General features: G+C 42.9%; 1 protein-coding gene across 1 annotated transcript in view; it reads left to right on the top strand.

Annotated features, from left to right (window-relative positions):
- The window catches only part of emc3 (ER membrane protein complex subunit 3), a 37,366-nt gene that overhangs the window by 2,525 nt on the left and 8,933 nt on the right, over window positions 1-25,908 (top strand). Inside the window, exons 2-6 of the mRNA XM_078209917.1 lie at window positions 5,657-5,714; window positions 6,044-6,137; window positions 7,547-7,651; window positions 8,931-9,012; window positions 22,635-22,714. Of these exons, the coding sequence (XP_078066043.1) occupies window positions 5,657-5,714; window positions 6,044-6,137; window positions 7,547-7,651; window positions 8,931-9,012; window positions 22,635-22,714 (419 nt within the window). The remainder of the gene's footprint in view (window positions 1-5,656; window positions 5,715-6,043; window positions 6,138-7,546; window positions 7,652-8,930; window positions 9,013-22,634; window positions 22,715-25,908) is intronic.

Genomic DNA, 25,908 nt, shown 5'->3' with positions numbered 1-25,908 from the left:
CAGTGACACCTCCATCAAACTGCATAGTCATTCAGCAATTGCTTTGCCTTTGATCCCTTGATCACCCCACCACTCCCAGTTATCTATAATCTAAGGTTCATGGGATGAGCACTCTTAACTGCCTATTGTCAGATCTAATTTGGTTGTCACTAATGGAGCTTTTTTGTTACTCATTGTATGGTGGCAGCAGTGTGTACCATTTACAAGGTGCACTGCAGCAACACAACAATGCTCCTTTGAAGACACCTTGCAAACGCATGAGACCTCAATCAGAAAGCCAAGAGCAAAATGCGTGGAAACATCATCACCTGCAAGTTCCCCTCTAAGCTGTCCACCATCCTGGCTTGGAACAATATCATTGTTCTTTCACTGGGTCAAAATCCTGAAACTCCATTCCAAACAGCAATGTGGGTGTACCTACATCACATGGGTTCGAGAAGGTGGCTTAACACCACCTTCTCATGGCAATAAAAACGCTGGCCTAGACAGTACAGTGATGCCCACATCCCATGAAAAGGATAATAAATGTTTTAAGAGTATTCTGGGAGGGAAAATAATAACTTTGCCACCACTGATGACTTCCAGACTTCCCTCCTCTGCAGGGAGTGGTCATGGTGCCCTTCCTCCATCTTTGCTGCTGATTCCTAGATGTGAGGGGTTCATAGACGTCTATTTCCAAAGTAGTTTGCATCCACTACCATCTCCCCTGCAGGCCGATCCCAAAATCAGGTCTAGTCATCCATACACTCAACAATCTCAGTTTTCATCTCTCTCAACTGCTGTTGGATTCTTCGCTTATGGAGCACACCCTGCTCTCCAGGTTTTTCATGTCTCCACACTTTGTGAATTCTCAATTTTTCCCTTTCTTCAGCTGTTGCTCTTGCCTTTTTAAAACCAACCCCTCCTGTCCACTTTAATTTCTTGCAAGCTATTGTCCTACCTCTAACCATTCCTTTCTTCCACTGGTCTTTGAATTGCTTTGCAGTGTAGATGAGTCTACACTTGTCAATGTTTTGACAACTTAAGAATTGTTGATTCCATTGTCCAAGATTCTCAATCACAGTGCCTACATCGAATCTCTCCACATTATTTGGCTAATTTCCTACAACGTATTCAGTTTGCAAATTCTGTTCCTCTGAGTTAAGATGACTGTTCCTCTGACTAAGATGATAGGGTGGCATAGTGGCACTGTGGTTAGCACTGCTGCCTCACATGCCAGGGACTGGGTTCGATTCCTGGCTCTGTGCAGAGTCTGCAAGTTCTCCCCGTGTCTGCGTGGGTTTTCTCCCACAGTCCGAAAGACGTTCCAGTTAGATACATTGGCCATGCTAAATTCTCCCCCAGTGTACTCGAAGAGGCGCCAGAGTGTGGCGACTAGGGGATTTTCACTAACTTCATTGCGGTGTTAATGTAAGCCTGCTTGTGACACTAATTAATAAATAAACTTAAACTATAATCTTGTTTGTCTTCTATCTAAATTGGTTCTCTGGGACTTTCTTCTTGAACTGCTTTGCCTTGTTACCTCTCCCTGGCTTCCAACGCTTCTCAACCATCTTTTTCACTGATACTTTTTTGCCTCTCTCTTGCTTGTGAAAGCTGTACTAAGCTGATGGAAAAATATTTGTACCATGACACCTTACAAAGGTTAGATTGGTGCAACATAAAATAAACACGTACTTATTTTTTAGTGCCTTGTGCCTTTCAAAGCACTAAACATCCAATTAATTACTTGAAGGCACAGTGGTTGCTATGTCAGCAGATGTAGAAGTTATTTTGGGAACAGCAAGTCCCATAAGCAACAATGATATGAATGATCTTTTGATCTGTCCGATTGCAGACACCAGAGCAACTCCCTTCTTCTCTTGTGATACTGTATTGAGTTTTTAACATCAGTCAGATGAAAACATTCGAACCCTTGGTTTCATGTGATAGCTGAAGAATCCAATCACTTTGGCACCTTCACGCCAGTACAGTGCCGTGAGCCTTGGTTTGATTGCACCTTGATTTTCTTCAAAGGAATTTGGTTTCCACATTTAGGATTTAACAAAGTTCACTCTCCAACACTCTGATTAGTGGCCTGATTAAGTCTGTGTAAATGTTATAAATACTTGTATTTGCTTTATCACCACATAAGAGACCTTGTTTCTTCATTTTCATAACATACGCGAAGCATTGAGCCTTAGTGGAATCCTGAAACTGCTGATATCAGATCAGCTGCAGCCAATAGAAAGGAAAATTGAATGAGATGTGTAACCGTTCTAAGTCCTAACATGGTATTGAAGGGAATATAGTTACTTTAAAAGAAAGATGGGTGTGGGGGCAAGGAGTATGGAGAAAGGTGGGTGTGATTTGATTGGTAGGATGGGGACAATAGTTTGATCTCTAAATTTGTGCTGGGACTTGTGCGTTTTGTTTAGACAGACAAGATTTTGAGTTTTACACCTCGACATTGAATATATAAAACAAGGAAGTGGTGTTGAATTTGTACAATAGATTGATTAGACTAAAATGTTAATATTGTATGTATGCTTTTCTGACTGCAGGATTATTAAAGGTAAGGATCAGACTTGGCAATGATGTGTTAGAACTGGACACGGACCGAAAAGTTACAACTATGAAAAGAGACTGAAAACTGGAATTTCTTTTTACTGGACTGAAGGAGGATCTTAATGAGTTTTCAAAATTAGAGGTTATGGGAGGGTGAAGCGGAAAAGATTGGCTGTGAGCAATGAAAGAATGGCTTTTGCCATTTGTTTGGAGAAGCTGGGCTTGCACTCCTTGGTGCAAAGGAGATTTAGGCAAGATTTGATGCGTGTGCAAGATTATAACAGGTTTAGATATGGTAGACAAAGAAAATCTGTTTCCATTAGCTGATGGAGCAGGAGCTAGGAGAGGTTTGGGCGAGAGTTGGGCGGCGGGGTGGGGGGGGAGGGAAACATTTTGTAATGCAGCGTGTGACAATGATCTGAAATTTGCTGCCTGCAAGGCTGGGGAAACAGACGTTATTGATTTCAAAAGGTAATTGGATGGACACTTGGAGAAAATAAACTTGTCGGCTTACAGGAATAAAGTGGGGGAATGTAACTGACTGAATTGCTGTACAATGTGTCAGCATGGGTTCAATGGGCCAAATGGCCTACCTCAGGCAATACGACTACATATCCAGATACTATTGTATAAGTTCTTCTGATTTAGTTGGTAAATCCAATACCTAATGTAGAGCTGAAGCATTCTATCCATGAAGCTCTTGTGTTGTTTAAGGGCATCAGTAGGAATTGGCCTTGGTGCCCTGTCAATACACCTGCAGCACACCTACTGCAATAGCTCCATCATTTGTTGATACTTCTGGAGCTTCTTCATTGCCCCAACAATATCCTTGATTTTTATGTCCATGACATTACAGTTCAGGCCCATTTCTACATGTATGTAGTTGAGAGCAAACTGTATCACTCCAAAAGAATGTAAGAAATAGAAGCAGGACTATGCCATATATCCTCTGGAGACTGCACCGCCATTCAATAGATTCTAGGTTCATCCACTCTTGACTTCAATCTTTCCTGCCTGTTCCCCAGAACTCCCTTATAGTTCAAGAATCTGTCCATCTCAGCTTTGATTATAATCAATGACTCAGCATCCACAGTTCTGTGAATCCAAAGATTCATAACCTCTGAGAGAAAAACTTTCTGCCCCTGTCCTCGGTTCTAGATTCCCCTACAAGGGGAAACATCCTCTCAGCATCTACCCTATCACATGGCTGCAAAATCTTGTATGTTTCAATAAGATCACCTAATTCTTCCAAACTCCAGTGCATATGGGTTCAGCCTGTTCAGCCTTTCCTCTTATAACAACCCCTTCATCCCAGGAATCAATAAAGTGAACCTTCTCTGAACTGCTGCCAATGCAAGTAAATCCCTCCTTAAATAAGGAGACCAAAACTGTACAATGTACTCTAAGTGTGTTCCCACCAAGGTTCTGTACAGTTGTAACAAGACTTCGCTAATTTTATACTCCATCCCTTTGCGGTAAGGACCAACATTCCATTTGCTTTCCTACTGTACCTGCAGCTAACATTTTGGTGTCTATAATGTACAGGAACATCCAAATGCTTGTAATCCAGCATTCGGCAGTCTCTCCCCATTTAAATAATATTCTGCTTTTCTATCTTTCCTATCTTTCCTACCATTCACATTTGCCCACATTATACTCCATCTGCCAAATGTTTGCATGTTCACTTAAAGAATCCAAATCCTTTGCAGACTCTTTGTGGGGGAATTTTATGACCTTCCCCAACTGGTGATTTGTAGATTGAAGCAGCGTGGGGCTAAGTAAAGTAGGGGTGGAGCTAATGTAGCCCCTTACAACCCATCCTCCAGCAGTTCCCCATAATACAGTGTACACGTATGACATCAGCCACCCTGCCCACTCTTAAGCAGATTGAAGCCCTTAACTTGAGGCCTGTTTCCATCACAGCCAGAATAGTATGTGCGGCTGGGGAAGGTGGAATGAAAGATGCAAACTTGCGCTGTCTCAGGTGAAAAGTTGGAAAGGAAGAAGGATACCTTCTTCGGGTAGTGGTGGTGTTGGGGCTGGGAGGTGGTGCCCTGAGCCCATTGGGAGCATACACCGCCTCCCTGTTTCTCTAGTAGAGATGCCGCCAGACCCACTGGGTATTTGAGGCATTTTCTTTACTCAGAATCAGTTTAGGCAAAAGTCATTGTAGGTGAGATGTAGGGAGAGGAAAATGGCAGAAACATGATTTATCACCACCTGTGGAGAAAACAGATAAATTAATGTTTCAAGTCGGCAGGAATTACTCTAGAGATTGTGAGCATTTGGTTTCCTTTCAGTAGCCAGTGAGGAATGGTGCTCTGATTTATTTGGTTGTTTTAAATAAATTCACTTGATAGCAAAAGTTTGAAACAAGATTTGATATTGAAGCACGACCACAATTCATAGAAGAAAATCCTGAGGAAGTGTAGATAATTCCAGTTGGTAATTAACAGAAACATATCTATCTGGGTGTATCTGAGCACGCTACCAAAACTTAAACCGAGATATCAGAGTCAGAGTAATGTTCCCAGAGGGAATTTGGGAGCCCAGAGACTTGAGGATAGAACAAACCTAATAATTAAAGAGTAATAAATTGTAAATATAAAGATGTGCATCAAACAACAGTGTAGCATTTCTTATAATTATGCTCGAAGATGTAGTGCAAAAGTAGCACAGAATAACCACTGGATGGAGCCTACACCAACTGAAAACAATTAGAATTTCAGTTTAATGTTAATATTTTGGACAGCTGACAGTAACACCACTCGTGTAACAAGCCTATTGGACCTGCAGAACGTCCCCCAAAACCAATCTCTGTATTTTCTTTTTATACACACCATCATTTTCTGCTGCAGTCACATCTGATGCTATTGTCAAATTGCTTTGATTTTTTTTTTTTAAAAAGAACTAGAAAGAGAAATAACCTTTTAGTAAATTGGTGATTAACTGAAACTCATGAAATAAGTACAAAAACCCTTGACATCTTTGAAGGAAGTGACCAAATTGGTACAAATGTTGATATTTTAGCCTGGTGTGGCAAAGCTTCAATTTCCCTTGCAATTACTTAGCCTGTTGAGAGATAAATCGATTTGTTTTCTTTTTGCAGTCAAGTTCTGATCAGAAGTAGAATTCTGAGAGAAAATGGCAGATATATTCCAAAACAGGTAACTCTTACAACTTTTCAACCCTTGGACGACTAATGTGTGGTTGTGAGCCGATTAGTTCATTGTTAAATTGAATGGCACAAAGCACCGATAGGGTCAGTTGGTTTGCATGCCTGATTTTATTTCATGAATCACGTACCATTCTGCTGCCTGGAGGGGGAATATGTTCTTTATTTTTTAATTTTGCTTTGCTAGATCTACATCAAAACCTGATATTGTCTTCAAGTTTCCCTATGGTTTGGATTAATTCTGTGTATTTCTAACCAACTGTTTTTCTTTTGTATTCAAATTCAAAATTTTGATCTCGTTTCCTATTTTTAATATTCCAGTCCTTCCTAACACGGAAATATTATTTTAACAACCCAGAGGATGGATTTTTCAAGAAGACCAAAAGAAAAGTTGTTCCACCCTCTCCCATGACCGGTAATGTGTTCTGCTTCTTCTTGCGTGTTGTGTAGAGGATATGTCATCCCTTTCGCAGGAGATCCAAACCGAGGTCAATTTAAAAGATCCTATAGAGCTATTTTAAAAAGAATTGGAGTGTTCTCCTGGCACCTGAACCAACACCCTGGGCAGCCTGTCATCAAGTTGTAGAATAAGCAAAGTTAAAGGTGGGGTTGTAAAAGACTGATAATTATACTTAGTCAAAAATAACATTTTACAGAAAGTAATCTGCTGGCAGATGGGTTGTTGACTGGGAATGTGTGCTGGAAATTCACCCTGCACCTACTTTCTCCTACAAGATGCGGTTGTGGCCTTCAGGGTATTGAGTCGTCAAAACTGTACGTTTTGTGTAATGACTGCAACAAAAGGCTCTCCGTGATTTGTGAAGAAACACTTGTTTTAGTGAGCAGTGATGGAGGTCCCTCCCATCTTCTCCAGTTGTACAGTGTTCTCTTGTTATGGGCGGGGGAAATGCAATACACATTTGTTTTTGTGTTAGAGCTGGATTGATAAATATGTGGACTTTTGATGGGGAAAATTGATGCAATATGTTAATGTACAGTCGCATTGTAATAAATACAAACCTTTTTGTAACTTTTTTAATGTAATGTCATGAGCTCGAGGCGTCAAATTGTACTTTACGGTCAGTGAAGTACTTTTGAAGTGTAGACACAGCTAAAATGTAGGAAGCGCAGCAGCCAATTTATCCACAGCAAGATTTCACAAACAGCAGCGTAATGATGGCCAGGGGATTTGTTTTAAGAGGTGCTGCTTGTCAGATCAAGTTGGGACATGGCAATAACTCGCTTGCTCCTGTTCAAAATGGTGCAGTGGGATTTTTTGTGTCCTCGTGAGAGAACAAATGAAGCCTTGGTTTATTGTCTCATGCAAAAAACTGTAGAATTCCTTCAGTATGATACTGGAATGGCAGCCTAAATTTTTACTCTAAAGTTTTGATGTGAAATTGTAGAACGTTGATTCACGCCCATCATTTCCCCATTTTAGCTGGTCTGGTGAAAGTGATGGGGGGAAAAAAGTGAATGTAAGATAGGTTCAATCCCCAAACCTCAACTGCCAGAAAATACAAAATCTGAGCATGAATTAGTTCATTTTGCTTGTATGTATCTCCAAGTGAATGGGCTGAAGTTGGGAAAATACATTTTTCTACTTCAATCAACCAAAGACCGGTGCTTGGCATGGGAATTTCACAGCTAACTTTCTCTCTCCATTTTTGTATCTGAAGGAAAAACAATTTGCTGCTTAACACGGGTGACTTGCTGGTTTAAGGTCACAACATGTCTAGCAAATATGATAGAAATGGTGCCCGAGTAAGAGTTCTTGCAATGCTTATGATAAAAAAGATATGACTTTCCAATTTCATATTTCAGACCCCACTATGGTGATGGATATGATGAAAGGCAATGTAACTAATGTACTTCCCATGATCCTCATTGGTGGCTGGATTAATTGGACCTTCTCTGGTTTTGTTACCAGTAAGTAATACACTGTGGAAGAGTGGAAGCTAAAATTAATTAAGAAAAACTGTATGTAAACTTGATACTTTTGTTCAAGCATCAATTGCAAATAGGTGATCTCCTTTTACCAATATCACTTAAAAAAAAATTTCTCCAGCTGGGAAGACTGAAGCCTGAAGCTATAAAATTCCAATCCTTTTGTAATGACTGCATCAGTTGTCCCAGTACATGCATGCACCAAGACCACTTACTTCAACCCCTACAACCTTATCTGCCCCTAGTTTAGCCTGCAGCGCTGAAACCCTTATCCATGTTTCTGTCACCTCTGCACTTGGGTTTCTCTAACGTCTTTGCTGGCTTTCTGTCTCTACCCTCCATAAACCCATAACTGATCCAAAACCAACTTGCCTGTGCCATATCCCACACCAAACCCTATTTGGCTTATTGCCTCCATAACTGCTCACTTGCATTAAGTGAAATGGTGGTTTAGTGGTTATGGTACTGGACTAGTAATCCAGAAGCCCAGGCGAATTCTCAGGGGACGCGAGTTCAAATTTACGGGTGCTGGTGGAAATTAAATTCAATAACTAAATCTGGAACTGAAAAGCTGGACATCAGTTTCCATGAAACTATCATCAATTGTTGTAAAGATCCCTTTTCTCTGTCCTTTAGAGAAGAAATTCTGCCATACTTGCCTCATTGGCAGCAATGGTTGACTCTTAAGTGCCCCCTGAAATGGCCGAGCAAGACACTCTGTTCAGTGGCAATTAAGGATCAGCAACAAATGTTCCATGCCAGTAATACCCACATCCCACAAAAAAATACACTTTTATAAATACAAGTTTTTAATGTTCAAGTCATGTTTAAAACTTTCAGAAGAAAATTTTTTATTCACTGCCTGACAATGTAATTTCAGGTCCCATATTTCAATCTCTCTGTTCTGTGTACCCATCCCTTCACAATAACATGGAGTGTTCTGTCCTATTAATTTTGAGGACCGCTTAGTTTATAGGAACTAGTAAAGGGATTACATTTACTTTCCCTCTGACCATCTTGATTTAAATTTACATTTTCCCCATCATGACTGTTGTGTTGATAGTGCAGTTGTTCCAGCATTGATTTAATTCCGTTGCATTGTCTTAGTGGCATTCATTTTATTATTAATACAAAGGAAATCTACAATTGTAGATCGTACCACAAATAGACATCTAGAGACAGTCTAAATGTTAAGCATGTGTTCGGGAAATGGAATGTGGAATGTTTTTGCAAATATTAAAGCACTTTCTTTTCTCTTTAGCCAAAGTTCCCTTTCCCTTGACGCTGCGTTTTAAGCCTATGTTACAGCAGGGAATTGAGCTACTCTCTCTGGATGCTTCCTGGTAAGTTGGAAAGTACACATAAGAATTAGAACCGGGTTCCAGCCCTTTAGCACGTATTACTGATTTGATGTACCGAAGGCCAGCCAACACATGATTTTGCATAACAAGCTAATGTCTTTATTCCATCATTAATTTTTTCTTATTTGGCTTGAAACAAATTGCTGATGTTGCACAACCTTGACACTTAGAAAATCATTTTTTGCACCATACTTGAGGTGTTACTTTTTTTAAAAACCACTTACGCTATCATGTAATTAAGAAATGGAACCTTCTGGGACGATAAGCTAATTATCATTCACCGTATTAATGGACTCAAAAGTAAATATTAAAAAAGGAGCCTGTTGGATTTGAGTCTTGTCCTCATTACCAAATCCTGCAGTGCCTCCCTCCATTTTATCTTGGCAGTTTCCTCCAGGTTCGATTCCCGGGCTTGGGTCACTCTCTGTGTGGAGTTTGCACATTCTTCCCGTGTCTGCGTGTGTTTTCTCCGGGTGCTCCGGTTTCCTTCCACAATCTGAAAGATGTGCGAGTTAGGTGTATTGACCCGAGCAGGCGCCAGAGAGTGGCGACTAGGGTCATTTCACAGTAACTTCATTGCAGTGTTAACGTGAGCCTTACTTTTAACTAATAAATAAACTTTTTTACTTTAAGTTGACGTTCCTTCAAACGTGCCTTCAACTTCTACAATTCTCTCCCTAGAACTCTCATTTTGCACATCTCTCTCTGCTTTTAGGCCTCTCCTGCTCAGTATGCATCTTTTGTCATTCCCTGTACAGTGCGAAAAATGTTTTTCCTTGAATCAAGAATGCTTTAGAAATGCACGTGTATTTTAAAGAGAAATAGAGGAAGAGGAGATGTGGAAATTTAAAGAGGAGGGCCAGAGATTTTAAAAGTTGAGGGACAGACATTTGGGGACAGTTGTAAAAGTCTGGCCATAATGTCTAAAGGAATGACCATCGATGGTGAAACCAGGAATAAAAAGGAAACTAACAAGAAGACAGTGCTTAAAATACTCCCTTTTCACAATAGATGGAACACATAAGAACATAAAAACATAAGAAATAGGAGCAGGAGTAGGCCATCTAGCCCCTCGAGCCTGCCCCGCCATTCAATAAGATCATGGCTGATCTGAAGTGGATCAGTTCCACTTACCCGCCTGATCCCTATAACCCCTAATTCCCTTACCGATCAGGAATCCATCTATCCATGATTTAAACATATTCAACGAGGTAGCCTCCACCACTTCAGTGGGCAGAGAATTCCAGAGAGAAGAAGTTCCTCCTCAACTCTGTCCTAAACCGACCCCCCTTTATTTTGAGGCTGTGCCCTCTAGTTCTAGTTTCCTTTCTAAGTGGAAAGAATCTCTCCATCTCTACCCTATCCAGCCCCTTCATTATCTTATAGGTCTCTATAAGATCCCCCCTCAGCCTTCTAAATTCCAACGAATACAAACCCAATCTGCTCAGTCTCTCCTCATAATCAACACCCCTCATCTCTGGTATCAACCTGGTGAACCTTCTCTGCACTCCCTCCAAGGCCAATATATCCTTCCGCAAATAAGGGGACCAATACTGCACACAGTATTCCAGCTGCGGCCTCACCAATGCCCTGTACAGATGCAGCAAGACATCTCTGCTTTTATATTCTATTCCCCTTCCAATATAGGCCAACATCCCATTTGCCTTCTTGATCACCTGTTGCACCTGCAGACTGGGTTTTTGCGTCTCATGCACAAGGACCCCCAGGTCCCTCTGCACAGCAGCATGTTGTAATTTCTTTCCATTTAGATAATCCAATTTGCTATTATTTCTTCCAAAGTGAATAACCTCGCATTTGTTAACGTTATACTCCATCTGCCAGATCCTCGCCCACTCATTCTGCCTGTCCAAATCTCTCTGCAGACCTTCTACGCCCTGAAAGGGGATCACATGAAAGGGGATCATAATTTTCCCTGAATGCCAGCCATTCATAAAAACATAGAAAATAGGAGTAGACCATTCGGCCTTTCAAGCCCACTCCACCATTCATTATGATTATGATCATCCCTCCGTAACCTGTTCCTGCTTTTTACCCCCCCCCCACATATCCTTTGAACCCTTTAGCCCCAAGAGCTATATCTAACTCCTTCTTGAAAACATACAATGTTTTGGCCTCCACTGCTTTCTGTGATAGCTAATTCCACAGGCTCACCACTCTCTGGGTGAAGATATTTCTTCTCATCTCAATCCTAAATGGTCTACCCTGTATCCTCAACTGTGACCCCTGGTTCTGGACTTGAACACCATCGGGAGCACCCTGTTGGAATTTTATAGGTTTCTATGAGATCTCCGCCCCCCCCCCCCCCCCCCCGTCATTCTTCTAAACTCCAGTGAATATAATCCTAACTGACTCAATCTCTCCTAATACTTCAGTCCCACCAACCCAGGAATCAGTCTGGTAAACCTTTGCTGCACTCCCTCCATAGCAAGGACATCCTTCCTCCGATAAGGGGACCAAAACTGCACACAATATTCCAGGTGTGGTCTCGCAAAGGCCCTGTATAACTGCAGCAAGGCATCCCCTCTCCTGTACTTCTGTTTGACGAACTTACTGGATTTTTATGAAGATGTGACTAGTGCGGTTGACGGAGGGGAACCGGTAGATGTGGTGTTTTTGGATTTCCAAAAGGCATTCGATAAGGTGCCTCACAAAAGGTTGCTGCAGAAGATTGGGGCACACGGAGTTGGGGGTAGGGTGTTAGCGTGGATTGGGGATTGGCTATCCAACAGGAAGCAGAGAGTTGGAATAAATGGGTGCTTTTCTGGTTGGCAGATGGTGACTAGTGGCGTGCCGCAGGGATCAGTACTGGGGCCTCAACTGTTTACTATTTACATAGATGATCTGGAGGAGGGGACTGAGTGTAGGGTAACAAAGTTTGCTGACGACACGAAGATAAGTGGGGAAAGTGAATTGCCTGGAGGAAGCGGAAGGTCTGCAGAGAGATTTGAATGGGCTGAGTGAGTGGGCGAGGATCTGGCAGATGGAGTATAACGTTGGCAAATGCGAGGTTATTCACTTTGGAAGAAATAATAGCAAATTGGATTATTATTTAAATGGAAAAAAATTACAACATGCTACTGTGCAAAGGGACCTGTGGGTCCTTGTGCATGAGTCGCAAAAACTCAGTCTGCAAGTACAATAGGTGATCAAGAAGGCAAATGGGATGTTGGCATTTATCGCGAGGGGGATAGAATATAAAAGCAGAGAAGTCTTGCTGCATCTGTACAAGGCATTGGTGAGGCCGCAGCTGGAATACTGTGTGCAGTTTTGGTCCCCTTGCGAAAGGATATATTGGCCTTGGAGGGAGTGCAGAGAAGGTTCACCAGGTTGATACCGGAGACGAGGGGTGTAGATTATGAGGAGAGATTGAGCAGATTAGGTTTGTACTCGTTGGAGTTTAGAAGGCTGAGGGGTGATCTTATAGAGACCTATAAGATAATGAAGGGGCTGGATAGGGTAGAGATGGAGAGATTCTTTCCACTTAGAAAGGAAACCAGAACTAGAGGGCACAGCCTCAAATAAAGGGGGGTCAGTTTAGGACAGAGTTGAGGAGGAACTACTTCTTTCAGAGGGTGGTGAATCTCTGGAATTCTCTGCCCGCTGAAGTGGTGGAGGCTACCTCGTTGAATATGTTTACGTCACGGATAGATGGATAGATGGATTTCTGATCGGTAAGGGAATTAAGGGTTATGGGGAGCAGACGGGTAAGTGGAACTGATTCACTTCAGATCAGCCATGAACTTATTGAATGGCGGGGCAGGCTCGAGGGGCTAGATGGCCTACACCTGCTCCAATTTCTTATGTTCTTATGTTTTTTTTTTACTCGAATCCTCTTGCTATGAAGGCCAACGTACCATTTGATGTCTTTACTGTCTGCTGTACCTTCATGCTTACTTTCAGCAGCTGGTGTACAAGGACAGCCAGGCTGGTTGCACATTCCCCTCTCTGTCTATAGCCATTCAGATAATTTGCCTTCCTGTTTTTGCTACCAAAGTGGATAACCTCACATTTATCCGCATTATACTACACCTGCCATGTATTTGCTCACTCTCCTACCCAACTTTGTGTCATCTGCAAGTCTGGAGATATTACATTTAGTTCCCTCATCTAAATCATTAATATACATTGTGAATAGTTGGGGTCCTAGAACTGATCCCTGCACTACCCCACTAGTACCGCTTGCCACTTGGGAAAAAGACCCGTTTATTCCTGCTCTTTGTTTCCTGTTTTATAACCAGTTTTCCATCCATCTCAATAAACTACACCCAATCCCACATGCTTAATTTTACATGCTAATCTTTTCTGTGGGACCTTGCCAGAAAGTCCAAATAAACCACATCCACTGGTTCCCCCTCATCACACTCCTAGTTACATCCTTGAAGAATTCCAGTAGATTTGTCAAGCATAATTTCCCTTTTGTAAACCCATGCTGTCTGTTTGATCCTGCTACTGTTTTACAATGAACTCTAAAATTTTCCCCACTACCGATGTCAGGCTGACTGGTCTATAGTTCCCTGTTTTCTCTTTACATGCCTTTATAAATAGTGGGGTTACATCAGCTACTCTCCAATCAGCAATATAATCTTGGAAGATGACCACCATCCACTATTTCTAGGGCCATTCTTTAAGTGCTCTTAGATGTAGATTATCAGGTCCTGGGGATTTATCAATCCCATCAATTTCCCCAACATTATTTCCCTACTAATACTGATTTCCCCCTCCTCTGATTCCTTGCATAGGTTCCCATCCCCCTGCCATTTTAGTTTAAACCCTTTCCAGTCATTCTAGCAAATACTCCTCCTCGGACATTGTTACATATTTAAAAGGTTGCAGGTTGTTTTAAGAGCTGATCATGTGATTTGATGGTGACATCATTAGAATGTTGCCACAGGTTGCTGTTTTACTCTCAGTTTATACTCTATACGGACAAGAGCTCCTCGAATAAACCTGTTGTGTGTAAGTTTGAATCTACTGGTGCAAACCACAGATTTTTTTGTTAAAAACCACAACCTCCAAATACTTAGGACATCACACAAAAACCATCAGTCCCAGTCTTGCCCAGTTGCAATCTTTCCAGTTTGTACTGATTTCACCTCCCCTAGAATTAGTCCTGATGTCCCAGGAATCTGAAACCCTCCCCCTTGCACCATCTCTTCAGCCACATATTCATCTGATATATCCTGCTATTTCTGCTCTGACTAGCATTTGGCACCGGTAGTAATAGAACCATAGAAAATTACAGCTCAGAAACAGGCCTTTTGGCCCTTCTTGTCTGTGCCGAACCATTTTATGCCTAGTCCCACTGACCTGCACTTGGACCATATCCCTCCACACCCCTCTCATCCATGAACCCGTCCAAGTTTTTCTTAAATGTTAAAAGTGACCCCGCATTTACCACTTTATCCAGCAGCTCATTCCACGCTCCCACCACTCTCTGCGTGAAGAAGCCCCCCCTAATATTCCCTTTAAACTTTTCTCCTTTCACCCTTAACCCATGCCCTCTGGTTTTTTTTCTCCCCTAGCCTCAGTGGAAAAAGCCTGCTTGCATTCACTCTATCTATACCCATCAAAATCTTATACACCTCTATCAAATCTCCCCTCAATCTTCTACGCTCCAGGGAATAAAGTCCCAACCTATTCAATCTCTCTCTGTAACTCAGCTTCTCAAGTCCCGGCAACATCCTTGTGAACCTTCTCTGCACTCTTTCAATCTTATTTACATCCTTCCTGTAACTAGGTGACCAAAACTGTACACAATACTCCAAATTCGGCCTCACCAATGCCTTATATAACCTTGATGTGGAGATGCCGGCGTTGGACTGGGGTAAACACAGTAAGAAGTTTAACAACACCAGGTTAAAGTCCAACAGGTTTATTTGGTAGCAAAAGCCACACAAGCTTTCGAGGCTCTGAGCCCCTTCTTCAGGTGAGTGGGAATTCTGTTCACAAACAGAACTTATAAGACACAGACTCAATTTACATGAATAATGGTTGGAATGCGAATACTTACAACTAATCCAGTCTTTAAGAAACAAAACAATGGGAGTGGAGAGAGCATCAAGACAGGCTAAAAAGATGTGTATTGTCTCCAGACAAGACAGCCAGTGAAACTCTGCAGGTCCACGCAACTGTGGGAGTTACAAATAGTGTGACATAAATTCTGATTCTAGGATCGCATGATAAAGACTCAGGAGGAAAAAAGCAGAAATATTTATGTGAAATAGTGTGACATAAACCCAATATCCCGGTTGAGGCCGTCCTTGTGTGTGCGGAACCTGGCTATCAGTTTCTGCTCCGCGACTCTGCGCTGTCGTGTGTCGCGAAGGCCGCCTTGGAGAACGACCACCCGAATATCAGAGGCCGAATGCCCGTGACCGCTGAAGTGCTCCCCAACAGGAAGAGAACAGTCCCGCCTGGTGACTGTCGAGCGGTGTTCATTCATCCGTTGTCGCAGCGTCTGCATAGTTTCCCCAATGTACCATGCCTCGGGACATCCTTTCTTGCAGCGTATCAGGTAGACAACGTTGGCCGAGTTGCAAGAGTATGTACCGTGTACCTGGTGGATGGTGTTCTCACGTGAGATGATGGCATCTGTGTCGATGATCCGGCACGTCTTGCAGAGGTTGCTGTGGCAGGGTTGTGTGGTGTCTTGGTCACTGTTCTCCTGAAGGCTGGGTAGTCTGCTGCGGACAATGGTCTGTTTGAGGTTGTGCGGTTGTTTGAAGGCAAGAAGTGGGGGTGTGGGGATGGCCTTGGCGAGATGTTCGTCTTCATCAATGACATGTTGAAGGCTCCGGAGGAGATGCCGTAGCTTCTCCGCTCCGGGGAAGTACTGGACAACGAAGGGTACTCTGTCCACTGTGTCCCGTGTTTGTCTTCTGAGGAGGTCGGTGCGGTTTTTCGCTGTGGCGCGTTGGAACTGTTGATCAATGAGTCTAGCGCCATATCCTGTTCTTATGAGGGCATCTTTCAGCGTCTGGAGGTGTCTGTTGCGATCCTCCTCATCCGAGCAGATCCTGTGTATACGGAGGGCTTGTCCGTAGGGGATGGCTTCTTTAACGTGTTTAGGGTGGAAGCTGGAGAAGTGGAGCATCGTGAGGTTATCCGTGGGCTTGCGGTACAGTGAGGTGCTGAGGTGACCGTCCTTAATGGAGATGCGCGTGTCCAAGAATGCAACCGATTCCGGAGAGTAGTCTATGGTGAGCCTGATGGTGGGATGGAACTTGTTGATGTCATCATAGAGTTGTTTCAGTGATTGTTCACCATGAGTCCAAAGGAAGAAAATGTCATCGATGTATCTAGTGTATAGCACCGGTTGAAGGTCCCGTGCGGTGAAGAAGTCTTGTTCGAACCTGTGCATGAAGATGTTGGCATATTGAGGTGCAAATTTGGTCCCCATGGCTGTTCCGTGTGTCTGGATGAAGAACTGGTTGTTGAAGGTGAAGATATTGTGGTCCAGGATGAAGCGGATGAGATGTAAAATTGCATCTGGAAACTGGCAGTTGTTGGCGCTGAGCACTGAGGCCGTTGCAGCAATGCCATCGTCATGGGGGATGCTGGTGTAGAGTGCTGAGACATCCATTGTGACGAGGAGCGCTCCTGGTTCAACTGCTCCATGTGTGCCGAGTTTCTGTAGGAAGTCCGTCGTGTCGCGACAAAAGCTGGGGGTTCTTTGTACAATGGGTTTCAGGATGCCCTCGACATAGCCGGAGAGGTTCTCGCACAGGGTCCCATTGCCCGATACGATGGGACGGCCGGGTGTGTTTGCCTTGTGTATCTTCGGGAGGCAGTAGAGATCTCCAACGCGGGGAGTACGTGGGATGAGAGCACGGAGGGTGTTCTGAAGGTCCGGATCAAAGGTCTTGATCAGAGTGTTGAGTTGACGGGTGTGTTCTTTGGTCGGATCTGCAGGTAACTGTCTGTAGTGTTCCTCGTTGTTGAGTTGTCGGTACACTTCTTTGCAGTAATCCGTTCTGTTCAGTATGACGATGGCCCCTCCTTTGTCTGCTGGTTTGATGACAATGTTGCGGTTGGTCTTGAGAGCGTGGATGGCGTTACGTTGTGCTTGGGTGATGTTCGGGGCTGTCTTGTGAGTGCGGCTGATGAATTTGGTGTTGACGCACCTCCTGACGGCTTGGGCATACATGTCAAGTCGAGGGCAGCGGCCTTCCGGAGGAGTCCAATTCGACTCTTTCCTCTTCGGATGCACTGCGGATCTCTCTGTCGGCTGTTCCAGTTCATTGGCTGTCTCATTGTGTTCGTTGTTGGCCTCTTGGGGTTTGTGGAAGAACTCCCTCAGCCTCATTCGCCTGATGAATTCCTCTGTGTCTGCTGCGAGACTGATGGGGTCTATTCTGGTGGTGGGGCAAAAATTAAGCCCTCGGCTGAGAACTTCGATTTCATCTGGTTGAAGTGTGTAGTCGGACAAGTTGACAATGGACTTCCCTGCAGTGGGACTGTTTCCTACTGTGGTACCGGGGGAGGCTTGGTTGCTGCTGGTGGTGATGCCGAGTTTCTCAAGTTTCCTGTTCTTGGTGTGCATGTAGATGGTGTAGTTCCTTTGTCTCGTCTGCTTGGCAGAGTTTCGCAGCTGGTCTGCGTCCTGAGCGCAAGTTGAGAATATGGATTCGATCTTGGTTTCCAGGCTGCGGCGTTTGCTGTAGAGTTGGTGTGTGAGGTGGTTGAGGAGGGTGAGAGAGGTGCGACGGCAAAGTCTCTCAGCGTAGTCTGTGTTATAGGTTGACCTGAGTGGGTTCGTGATCTGTAGTCCTTTCGGTATCTTGTCTGCTTTCTTGCATCTTTGTAGAAACTTGATGTCTGTGTCGATATGCGCGATCTTCTTGGCGATCCTCTCCACTTGGAGCCGGCAGTTTGCGGTGTCTATGGTAGTCATGATGTGGAGATGCCGGCGTTGGACTGGGACTGTCCAGGCGGGACTGTTCTCTTCCTGTTGGGGAGCACTTCAGCGGTCACGGGCATTCGGCCTCTGATATTCGGGTGGGCGTTCTCCAAGGCGGCCTTCGCGACACACGACAGCGCAGAGTCGCGGAGCAGAAACTGATAGCCAGGTTCCGCACACACAAGGACGGCCTCAACCGGGATATTGGGTTTATGTCACACTATTTCACATAAATATTTCTGCTTTTTTCCTCCTGAGTCTTTATCATGCGATCCTAGAATCAGAATTTATGTCACACTATTTGTAACTCCCACAGTTGCGTGGACCTGCAGAGTTTCACTGGCTGTCTTGTCTGGAGACAATACACATCTTTTTAGCCTGTCTTGATGCTCTCTCCACTCCCATTGTTTTGTTTCTTAAAGACTGGATTAGTTGTAAGTATTCGCATTCCAACCATTATTCATGTAAATTGAGTCTGTGTCTTATAAGTTCTGTTTGTGAACAGAATTCCCACTCACCTGAAGAAGGGGCTCAGAGCCTCGAAAGCTTGTGTGGCTTTTGCTACCAAATAAACCTGTTGGACTTTAACCTGGTGTTGTTAAACTTCTTATTATATAACCTTACCATAACACTCCAACTTTTATACTCGATACTCCGATTTATAAAGGCCAATGTACCAAAGGCACTCTTTACGACCCTATCCACCTGTGACGTCACTTTTAGGGAATTCTGTACCTGTATTCCCAGATCCCTCTGTTCAACTGCACTCTTCAGAGTCCTACCATTTACCCTGTACGTTCTTCTTTGGTTTGTCCTTCCAAAGTGCAATATCTCACACTTGTCTGCGTTAAATTCCATTTGCCATTTTTCAGCCCATTTTTCTAGTTGGTCCAAATCCCTCTGCAAGCTTTGAAAACCTTCCTCACTGTCCACTACACCTCCAATCTTTGTATCATCAGCAAACTTGCTGATCCAATTGACCACATTATCATCCAGATCATTGATATAGATGACAAACAACAATGGACCCAACACCGATCCCTGCGGCACACCACTAGTCACAGGCCTCCACTCAGAGAAGCAATCCTCCACAACCACTCTCTGGCTTCTTCCATTGAGCCAGTGTCTTATCCAATTTACTACCTCCCCATGTATACCTAGCGACTGAACCTTCCTAACTAACCTCCCATGAGGGACCTTGTCAAAGGCCTTGCTGAAATCCAGGTAGACAACATCCACCGCCTTCCCTTCATCCACTTTCCTGGTAACCTCCTCGAAAAACTCCAATAGATTGGTCAAACATGACCTACCACGCACAAAGCCATGTTGACTCTCCCTAATAAGTCCCTGTCTATCCAAATATTTGTAGATCCTATCCCTTATCACACCTTCCAATAACTTGCCCACCACCGACGTCAAACTTACTGGCCGATAATTTCCCGGATTTCTTTTGGAACCTTTTTTAAACAACGGAACAACATGAGCCACCCTCCAATCATCCGGCACCTCCCCCGTGAATACTGACATTTTAAATATGTCTGCCAGGGCCCCTGCAAGTTCAACACTAGCTTCCCTCAAGGTCCGTGGGAATACCCTGTCCGGTCCTGGGGATTTATCCACTCTGATTTGCCTCAAGACAGCGAGCACCTCCTCCCCTTTAATCTGTAAAGGTTCCATGGCCTCCCTACCAGTTTGCCCTATTTCCGTAGAATTTTGAACACTTTGTATTTTCTCAATACAAATTGAGCAAATTGTATTTGCAACTTCCTAACTCCCTATATTCTGCTTTTTAGACCTCATCTCTTTTTTTGCAAAAGTAGTTTCTACCAATGTGTACTACGACCACTGGCTGTTCACCTTCCCCCTCCAGAATGTGCTATAGCTGCTCTGAAACATCCTTGACCCTCGCACCAGTGAGGCAACATACCATTCTGGAGTCTCATTTGTGGGTATAACACATCTATCTATTCCCCTTACAACTGAGACTTCTCTACACTCCTTTCTATATACATACTATCCACAGTACTCTCTGACACGTGGATGCTCCAGTGTCCCCGGCCATCTCTCCAGCTCTTAAACCCAGGCTTCCAGGAGTTGCAACTGGAGACACTGCCTGCATTCATGCTGGCCCCAGGCTTTGAAAATGTTCCCAGATTCCCACGCAGAGTAGGAGGAGCACGCCATGGCAATGAGTTCTCCTGCCTTGACTTGCCCCTTTAAATTAAACCTTTTGGAAGATACTCAAAATCAAATAATATCAATTACTCTCGGTCCCTTCTTCCCTGGTCTTTGTTTTACTATAGAACATAGCCCTTACGAATTATAAACCATAAAATAAAGACATTACAAATTATAAGCAATAAAAGTAGGAAGTACTTAGACCGTTCTTGTCCAATCAGCTGCTTCCACTTGCCCGTGCCACTTTTGAATCCTGACGTCACCTCAAGAGCTCCGATTTCTCACTCCACACTCTCACTGCTTTCAATCTCCTCTCATACTCTCCTCTAGATACTGATTTATTCGGTACTATAAACGTCCATTAAAGCAGAGTAGGCATTCATAAACACTGCAAGTCAAGAGTCATAAACTCTTGAGACTCCAGTCTGCTGAAGATTTATAAGCTCTATTGATTTTTTTAATGGAAATTAGATCAATTGGGTCATTCAATACTCCATTAACATCCACATGAGTTTTATATTAACGATTCCAAGATCTATCATTTCAATTCCACTTTTAGATTCTTTTTGTGATCTAATCCTTTTCTTTGAATACTTGATGTTGATCTTTGTGAGAAATGCTATGTAATTGTAAATGGATATTGTTGTCAGCAGAATTTTAAAAATCGAATCATGGAATCCCTACTCCCTATCCCTATGATCAAATCATAGACTCTCCAACAGAGCACTTGACCTGGGCCCTATCCCCATAACTCCACATATTTACCCTGCGAATCCCCCTAACCTACACAGCTTGGAACACAAAAGGCAATTTAGTATGACCAAACTGCCTAACCTGCACATCTTTGGACTGTGGGAGGAAACCAGAGCACCCGGAGGAAACCCACACAGACATGTAAACTGCACACAGTCAACTAAGGCCAGAATTGAACCTGGATGAGGCAGCAGTGCTAACCATGGTGCTGCCACGCGGGTTGTCACTGATAGAGTATCATTTGAGTGAGTTTATTACTGTGCAGAAGTGATAGGCTCTCTTAGTATATCTACTGTGATAGAATTATAGTCCTTAACCACAGTGTGGGAAGATAGGGCAGCATGGTGGTTCAATTCCGGCCTTGGGTCACTGTCTGTGTGGAGTTTGCATTTCCCCCCCCGTGTCTGCGTTGGTTTCCTCTGAGTGTTCCAGTTTCCTCCCGCAATCCAAAGATGTGTAGGTTAGGAAGATGTTAAATTGTCCCTTAGTGTCCCAGGATGTGTGAGTTAGGCGGATTAGCAATGTAAATATGTGGGGTTACAGGGTTGGAGTCTGGGTGGTAAGCTCTGTTGGAGAGTCGGTGCAGACTCGATGGGGTGAATGGCTTGCATCTGCACTGAAGGGATTTCATAGTCGTAGAGGTTTACAGCATGGAAGCAGGCCCTTCGGCCCAACTTGTCCGTGCCATCCTTTTTTTTTAAAAAACCCGTAAGCTAATCCCAATTGCCCACATTTGGCCCATATCCCTCTATACCCATCGTACCCATGTAACTATCTAAATGCTTTTTAAAAGACAAAATTGTACCCGCCTCTACTACTACCTCTGGCAGCTTGTTCCAGACACTCACCACCCTCTGTGTGAAAAAATTGCCCCTCTGGACACTTTTGTATCTCTCCCCTCTCCCCTTAAACCTATGCCCTCTAGTTTTAGACTCCCCTACCTTTGGGAAAAGATATTGACTATCTAGCTGATCTGTGCCCCTCATTATTTTATAGACCTCTATAAGGTCACCCCTCGGCCTCCTACGCTCCAGAGGAAAAAGTCCCAGTCTATCCAGCCTCTCCTTATAACTCAATCCATCAAGTCCCAATAGCATCCTAGTAAATCTTTTCTGCAGTCTTTTTCTAATTTAATAATATCCTTTCTATAATAGGGTGACCAGAACTGTACACAGTATTCCAAGTGTGGCCTTACCAATGTCTTGCACAACTTCAACAAGACATTCCAACTCCTGTATTCAATGTTCTGACCGATGAAAGCAAGCATGCCGAATGCCTTCTTCACCACTCTGTCCAACCGTGATTATGATTATATAATATACTTTGTTTTTTTTCTATTGGCAAATAGCATCAGCTTGCTCAAATATAGCAGTAAGTACATCAACACGAATAACTCAGTGTTTGTGCCAGGTATAGAACAGCCAGCAACCACCGCCCATTAAGCCATACCTGAGCGTGAGCTGCCCTTTGGCGAAGAATCTAGTGAAAATGAAAAAAATAAATAGAAAGCATGAATGACATGTCGTTTGATTTTGGTTGCATGAGTTTGATCAAATTTTTGCTACCGGTTGGGACAAAATGTAGAAGCGGGGAAATATATATATGCTTCGATAATCCTTGAACATTCAGCATCTTGACTGGAGGAGGATGTCTACTGTACAAAATTGAGAGTGGAGGAACATTATCATGTTTACTTCTAACATGTTTTTATTCCTTTCAAACTAATATTATATTGTTTTTTGTTTTTACTTAGGGTGAGCTCTGCATCGTGGTACTTCCTGAATGTGTTTGGGCTCAGAAGCATGTATTCCTTACTCCTGGGACAAGATAATGGTAAACATAACCGCTTAGTCATTATGTTTTGATGAGTGCATAATGTGTGTTGGTTGGGGGGGTGGTGATGGTGGACGTGCCGAAAGAAGATGGAATAGAAGTGATACATTTTCCCCACAAGGAAAGAAGCGCAAGTCTTGCTGATCTACGTAGCCACTGATTCATTTTGAAAGCAACTCATCTGCACAATGTTGTGATTGATGAATCCATAAAGAGCAAGAAATAAAAATAGACTTGTTTTATTTGGATGAGGGTAAGGGAGAAGAGTCTGAAATTAAGCATATGTATATATATATTCTTTGATTGCTTTTTTGGAGGAATTGGATTTTCTGTTGCATCTTGTACTGTGTTTTAAAGACTACCCTGACGGACCCATCCATCTCTTCAGACTGTAACACTGGGAATAGATCATTGAAAATAACAGCTGGGCTTGAGTGAGCTATGGGCTCTATCACAACTTAGTTCTAAAGGTTTATAAACTGAGATCTTTGACTCTCATCCAAACCGCTAAGTTGTGTTGTAGCCCTGCAGTGCATTCCAGTCGAGCTGTTGTTCTTTAGTCAGGTAAATGCTAAGGATTCAATGGCATCATTTGAAGAAAAGCATCAATGATCCCTGTGCCTTAGCTAACATTGCTCCTTTAACCAACACCATCGAGAAACAATTGGCCATTCATCCAGTTGCTGTTCCTAGGGTCTTGGTATATCTAATTCATAGAAACTGTATAGTGCAGAAGGAAGCCTTTCGACCCATTGAGCCTGCATCGACAACAATCCCACCCAGGCCCTATCCCCATCACCCCATGTATTTACACTAATCCCTCTGACACTAAGGGCAATTTAGCATGACCAATCAACCGAACCCGCGCATCTAATTGGGTACCATGTTTCTTTGTATAAGTCACACTACTTCAAAGAGGTTCGAGGAATATATGATCTAAATGCTAGTTTTTCTTATTGATTTTGAAGAAATACATGGTACAATTCTCATATACAGTTATGAAGCAATACACCAGGTGATTTATGGAACTATTTTCCATGTTCTCTGATAGTCTTTGAAAAACAAGACACTTGTGTGTTTTGCCAACAGCCTGTGGAGACTGAAGCTGGTAGGTGTTCCCTAGTCTCAGCGCACATTCACCAAGCCTTGTACTGAAACACATTTCAAAGTGAGAAGGAAGAGAAAGATGTACAGGTTGTTCATATCATTTTACTATTTGCCAAAAGAAATGCAAATCTGTACTAAAGAAATCTGTACAGCGCATTATCTCATCTTTTGAAAATGTTCCAAAATCTTTCGCATGCAGGTAACTGCTTGGGTGTGTCATGCAGGCCAAACATAGTGACTGTTTTGTGCACAACAAAGTCATGCAAACAAGCAGTGAGCTAAATTGCTTATGAATCTATATTTGGTTGTCTGAATTAATCGTTACCACAAGTCAAAAGATCAAGCAAATTCCCTGCTCTTCAAGTAACACCATGGATCTTAAATGCCCATTTAAACATCTTCTCTAAAGGGCAGTTGAGCATTTAGGATGCAGGTATATCTTAATGGTGTTAATTATTTTAGTTGAATACTCTATGGCCTGAATAAGACTGAAAGGAAACTAAAATGTCTTGGTAGCCAAGGATATAAGCTTATGCATGCTGAATTGCTCATCTCATCCTCCCCAACTCTCGGATTCTGCACAAGTAAAGTCTGGCACAAAGACTGGCAGATTCTGGCACAACCCTGATTCTGCACAAGCAAAGTCATATATTGTGCTGTATCAGTAGGCTGATTTGTTAACCTGCATGTTTGGGAGAAAGCGTTTGGAATCTGGAGTACGCAATTCCATTTTGAATCTCTGTGACAACTAACATTTGTTCCTAGACATCTCCCAGAGGTTGAGCTCAGAAGCTACAAGTTCTGTTTTCTATCTACACATGTTTTGCCTTCCCCCTCCCCAAGAGGCAAATTGGATAATGGAAAATAATTACCGGTCTGTAATTGAATTAGGAGGTTTAGATGGTATAAACAGCAGAAGCGACCTCTGATGTTTGGAATGGGCCAGGATAGGTCATTCAGCCTTTACGGCCTTCTCCTCCCAGGTTTTAGTTTGTAATGCTCATAATTTAACATTTTGAGTGAAGGGAACACTGCAGATAAAGATTCAAGGCACTTTGAAATCTGAAGCTTCAGTGTTCCATATCATCACCAAAAACATTTTGGCAACTTCTACACAACAGGATGTGTGAATAAAACCATGCAAGATATTTTGTATTCAAGAATGGGGGGAGATTGTGGTAATGTCACTGGACATTCAAAAGCCCAGGCTAATCCTGTGGGGACATAGGTTCAAATCCTGCCACAACAGCTGGTAGAAATTAAATTCAATTAATAAATCTAGAATTTAAAGCTAGTCTCAGTGATAGAAACATAGAAAATAAAAACAGGAATAGACCATTCGGCCCTCGAGCCTGCTCTGCAATTCATTTTGATCATGGCTGATCATATTCAATATCCTGATCCCGCCTTCCCCTCCATACCCCTTGATCCCTTTAGCCCCAAGAGCTATATCTATAGAACGGTGACCATGTAACTATCATTGATTGTTGTAAAGACCCATCTGGTTCACTAACATTCTTGAGGGAGGGAAATCTGCCGTCCATCTGGTCTGGCCTACATGTGACTCCAGACTCGCCTAACTCTTAAGTGCCCTCTGAAATGTTCAGTTCTAAGGCAATTGGGGATTGACAATAAATGACTGGCTTTGTCCGCATTATCTACATCTCATGAAAGAATAAAGGGGGGGAAAAAAAGTAACTCAAACAAGTCAAAAATAAAATGCTGTTTCTTTGTGTTGTTCTATTGTGAGATGCTTCTAATTTAGTTTGAAATTAAATTTCAGAAAATTGCCGCAATTATTTGCTCCGATTGAATATCAATAAAACTCAACTTTTGACCTTTGTGAGTTGGAGAGATTTTGCATCCGACTGATATAAATAGCTGTGTTATCTCCTGTTTTCAGGATGAAGAACAGAGAGAGCATTTTGATGTATGAGTCAGACTGATAATTCTGTGCACTTGGAACATTTGGATATGTTCTAAGTAAATCCCACAAAGATCATATTTAGTTCAGGGCATCTGATGGAAACTTAATATGATTTGCTGTATGGGAGGGGGTGGAACCATACTCATGGTGTAACGTCAGT

Source organism: Mustelus asterias, chromosome 3, assembly GCF_964213995.1.
Source record: "Mustelus asterias chromosome 3, sMusAst1.hap1.1, whole genome shotgun sequence".
Lineage (NCBI taxonomy): Eukaryota > Metazoa > Chordata > Chondrichthyes > Carcharhiniformes > Triakidae > Mustelus > Mustelus asterias.
Note: the sequence above shows the minus strand (reverse complement) of the source record. Positions and strands in the feature narration are given on the sequence as shown.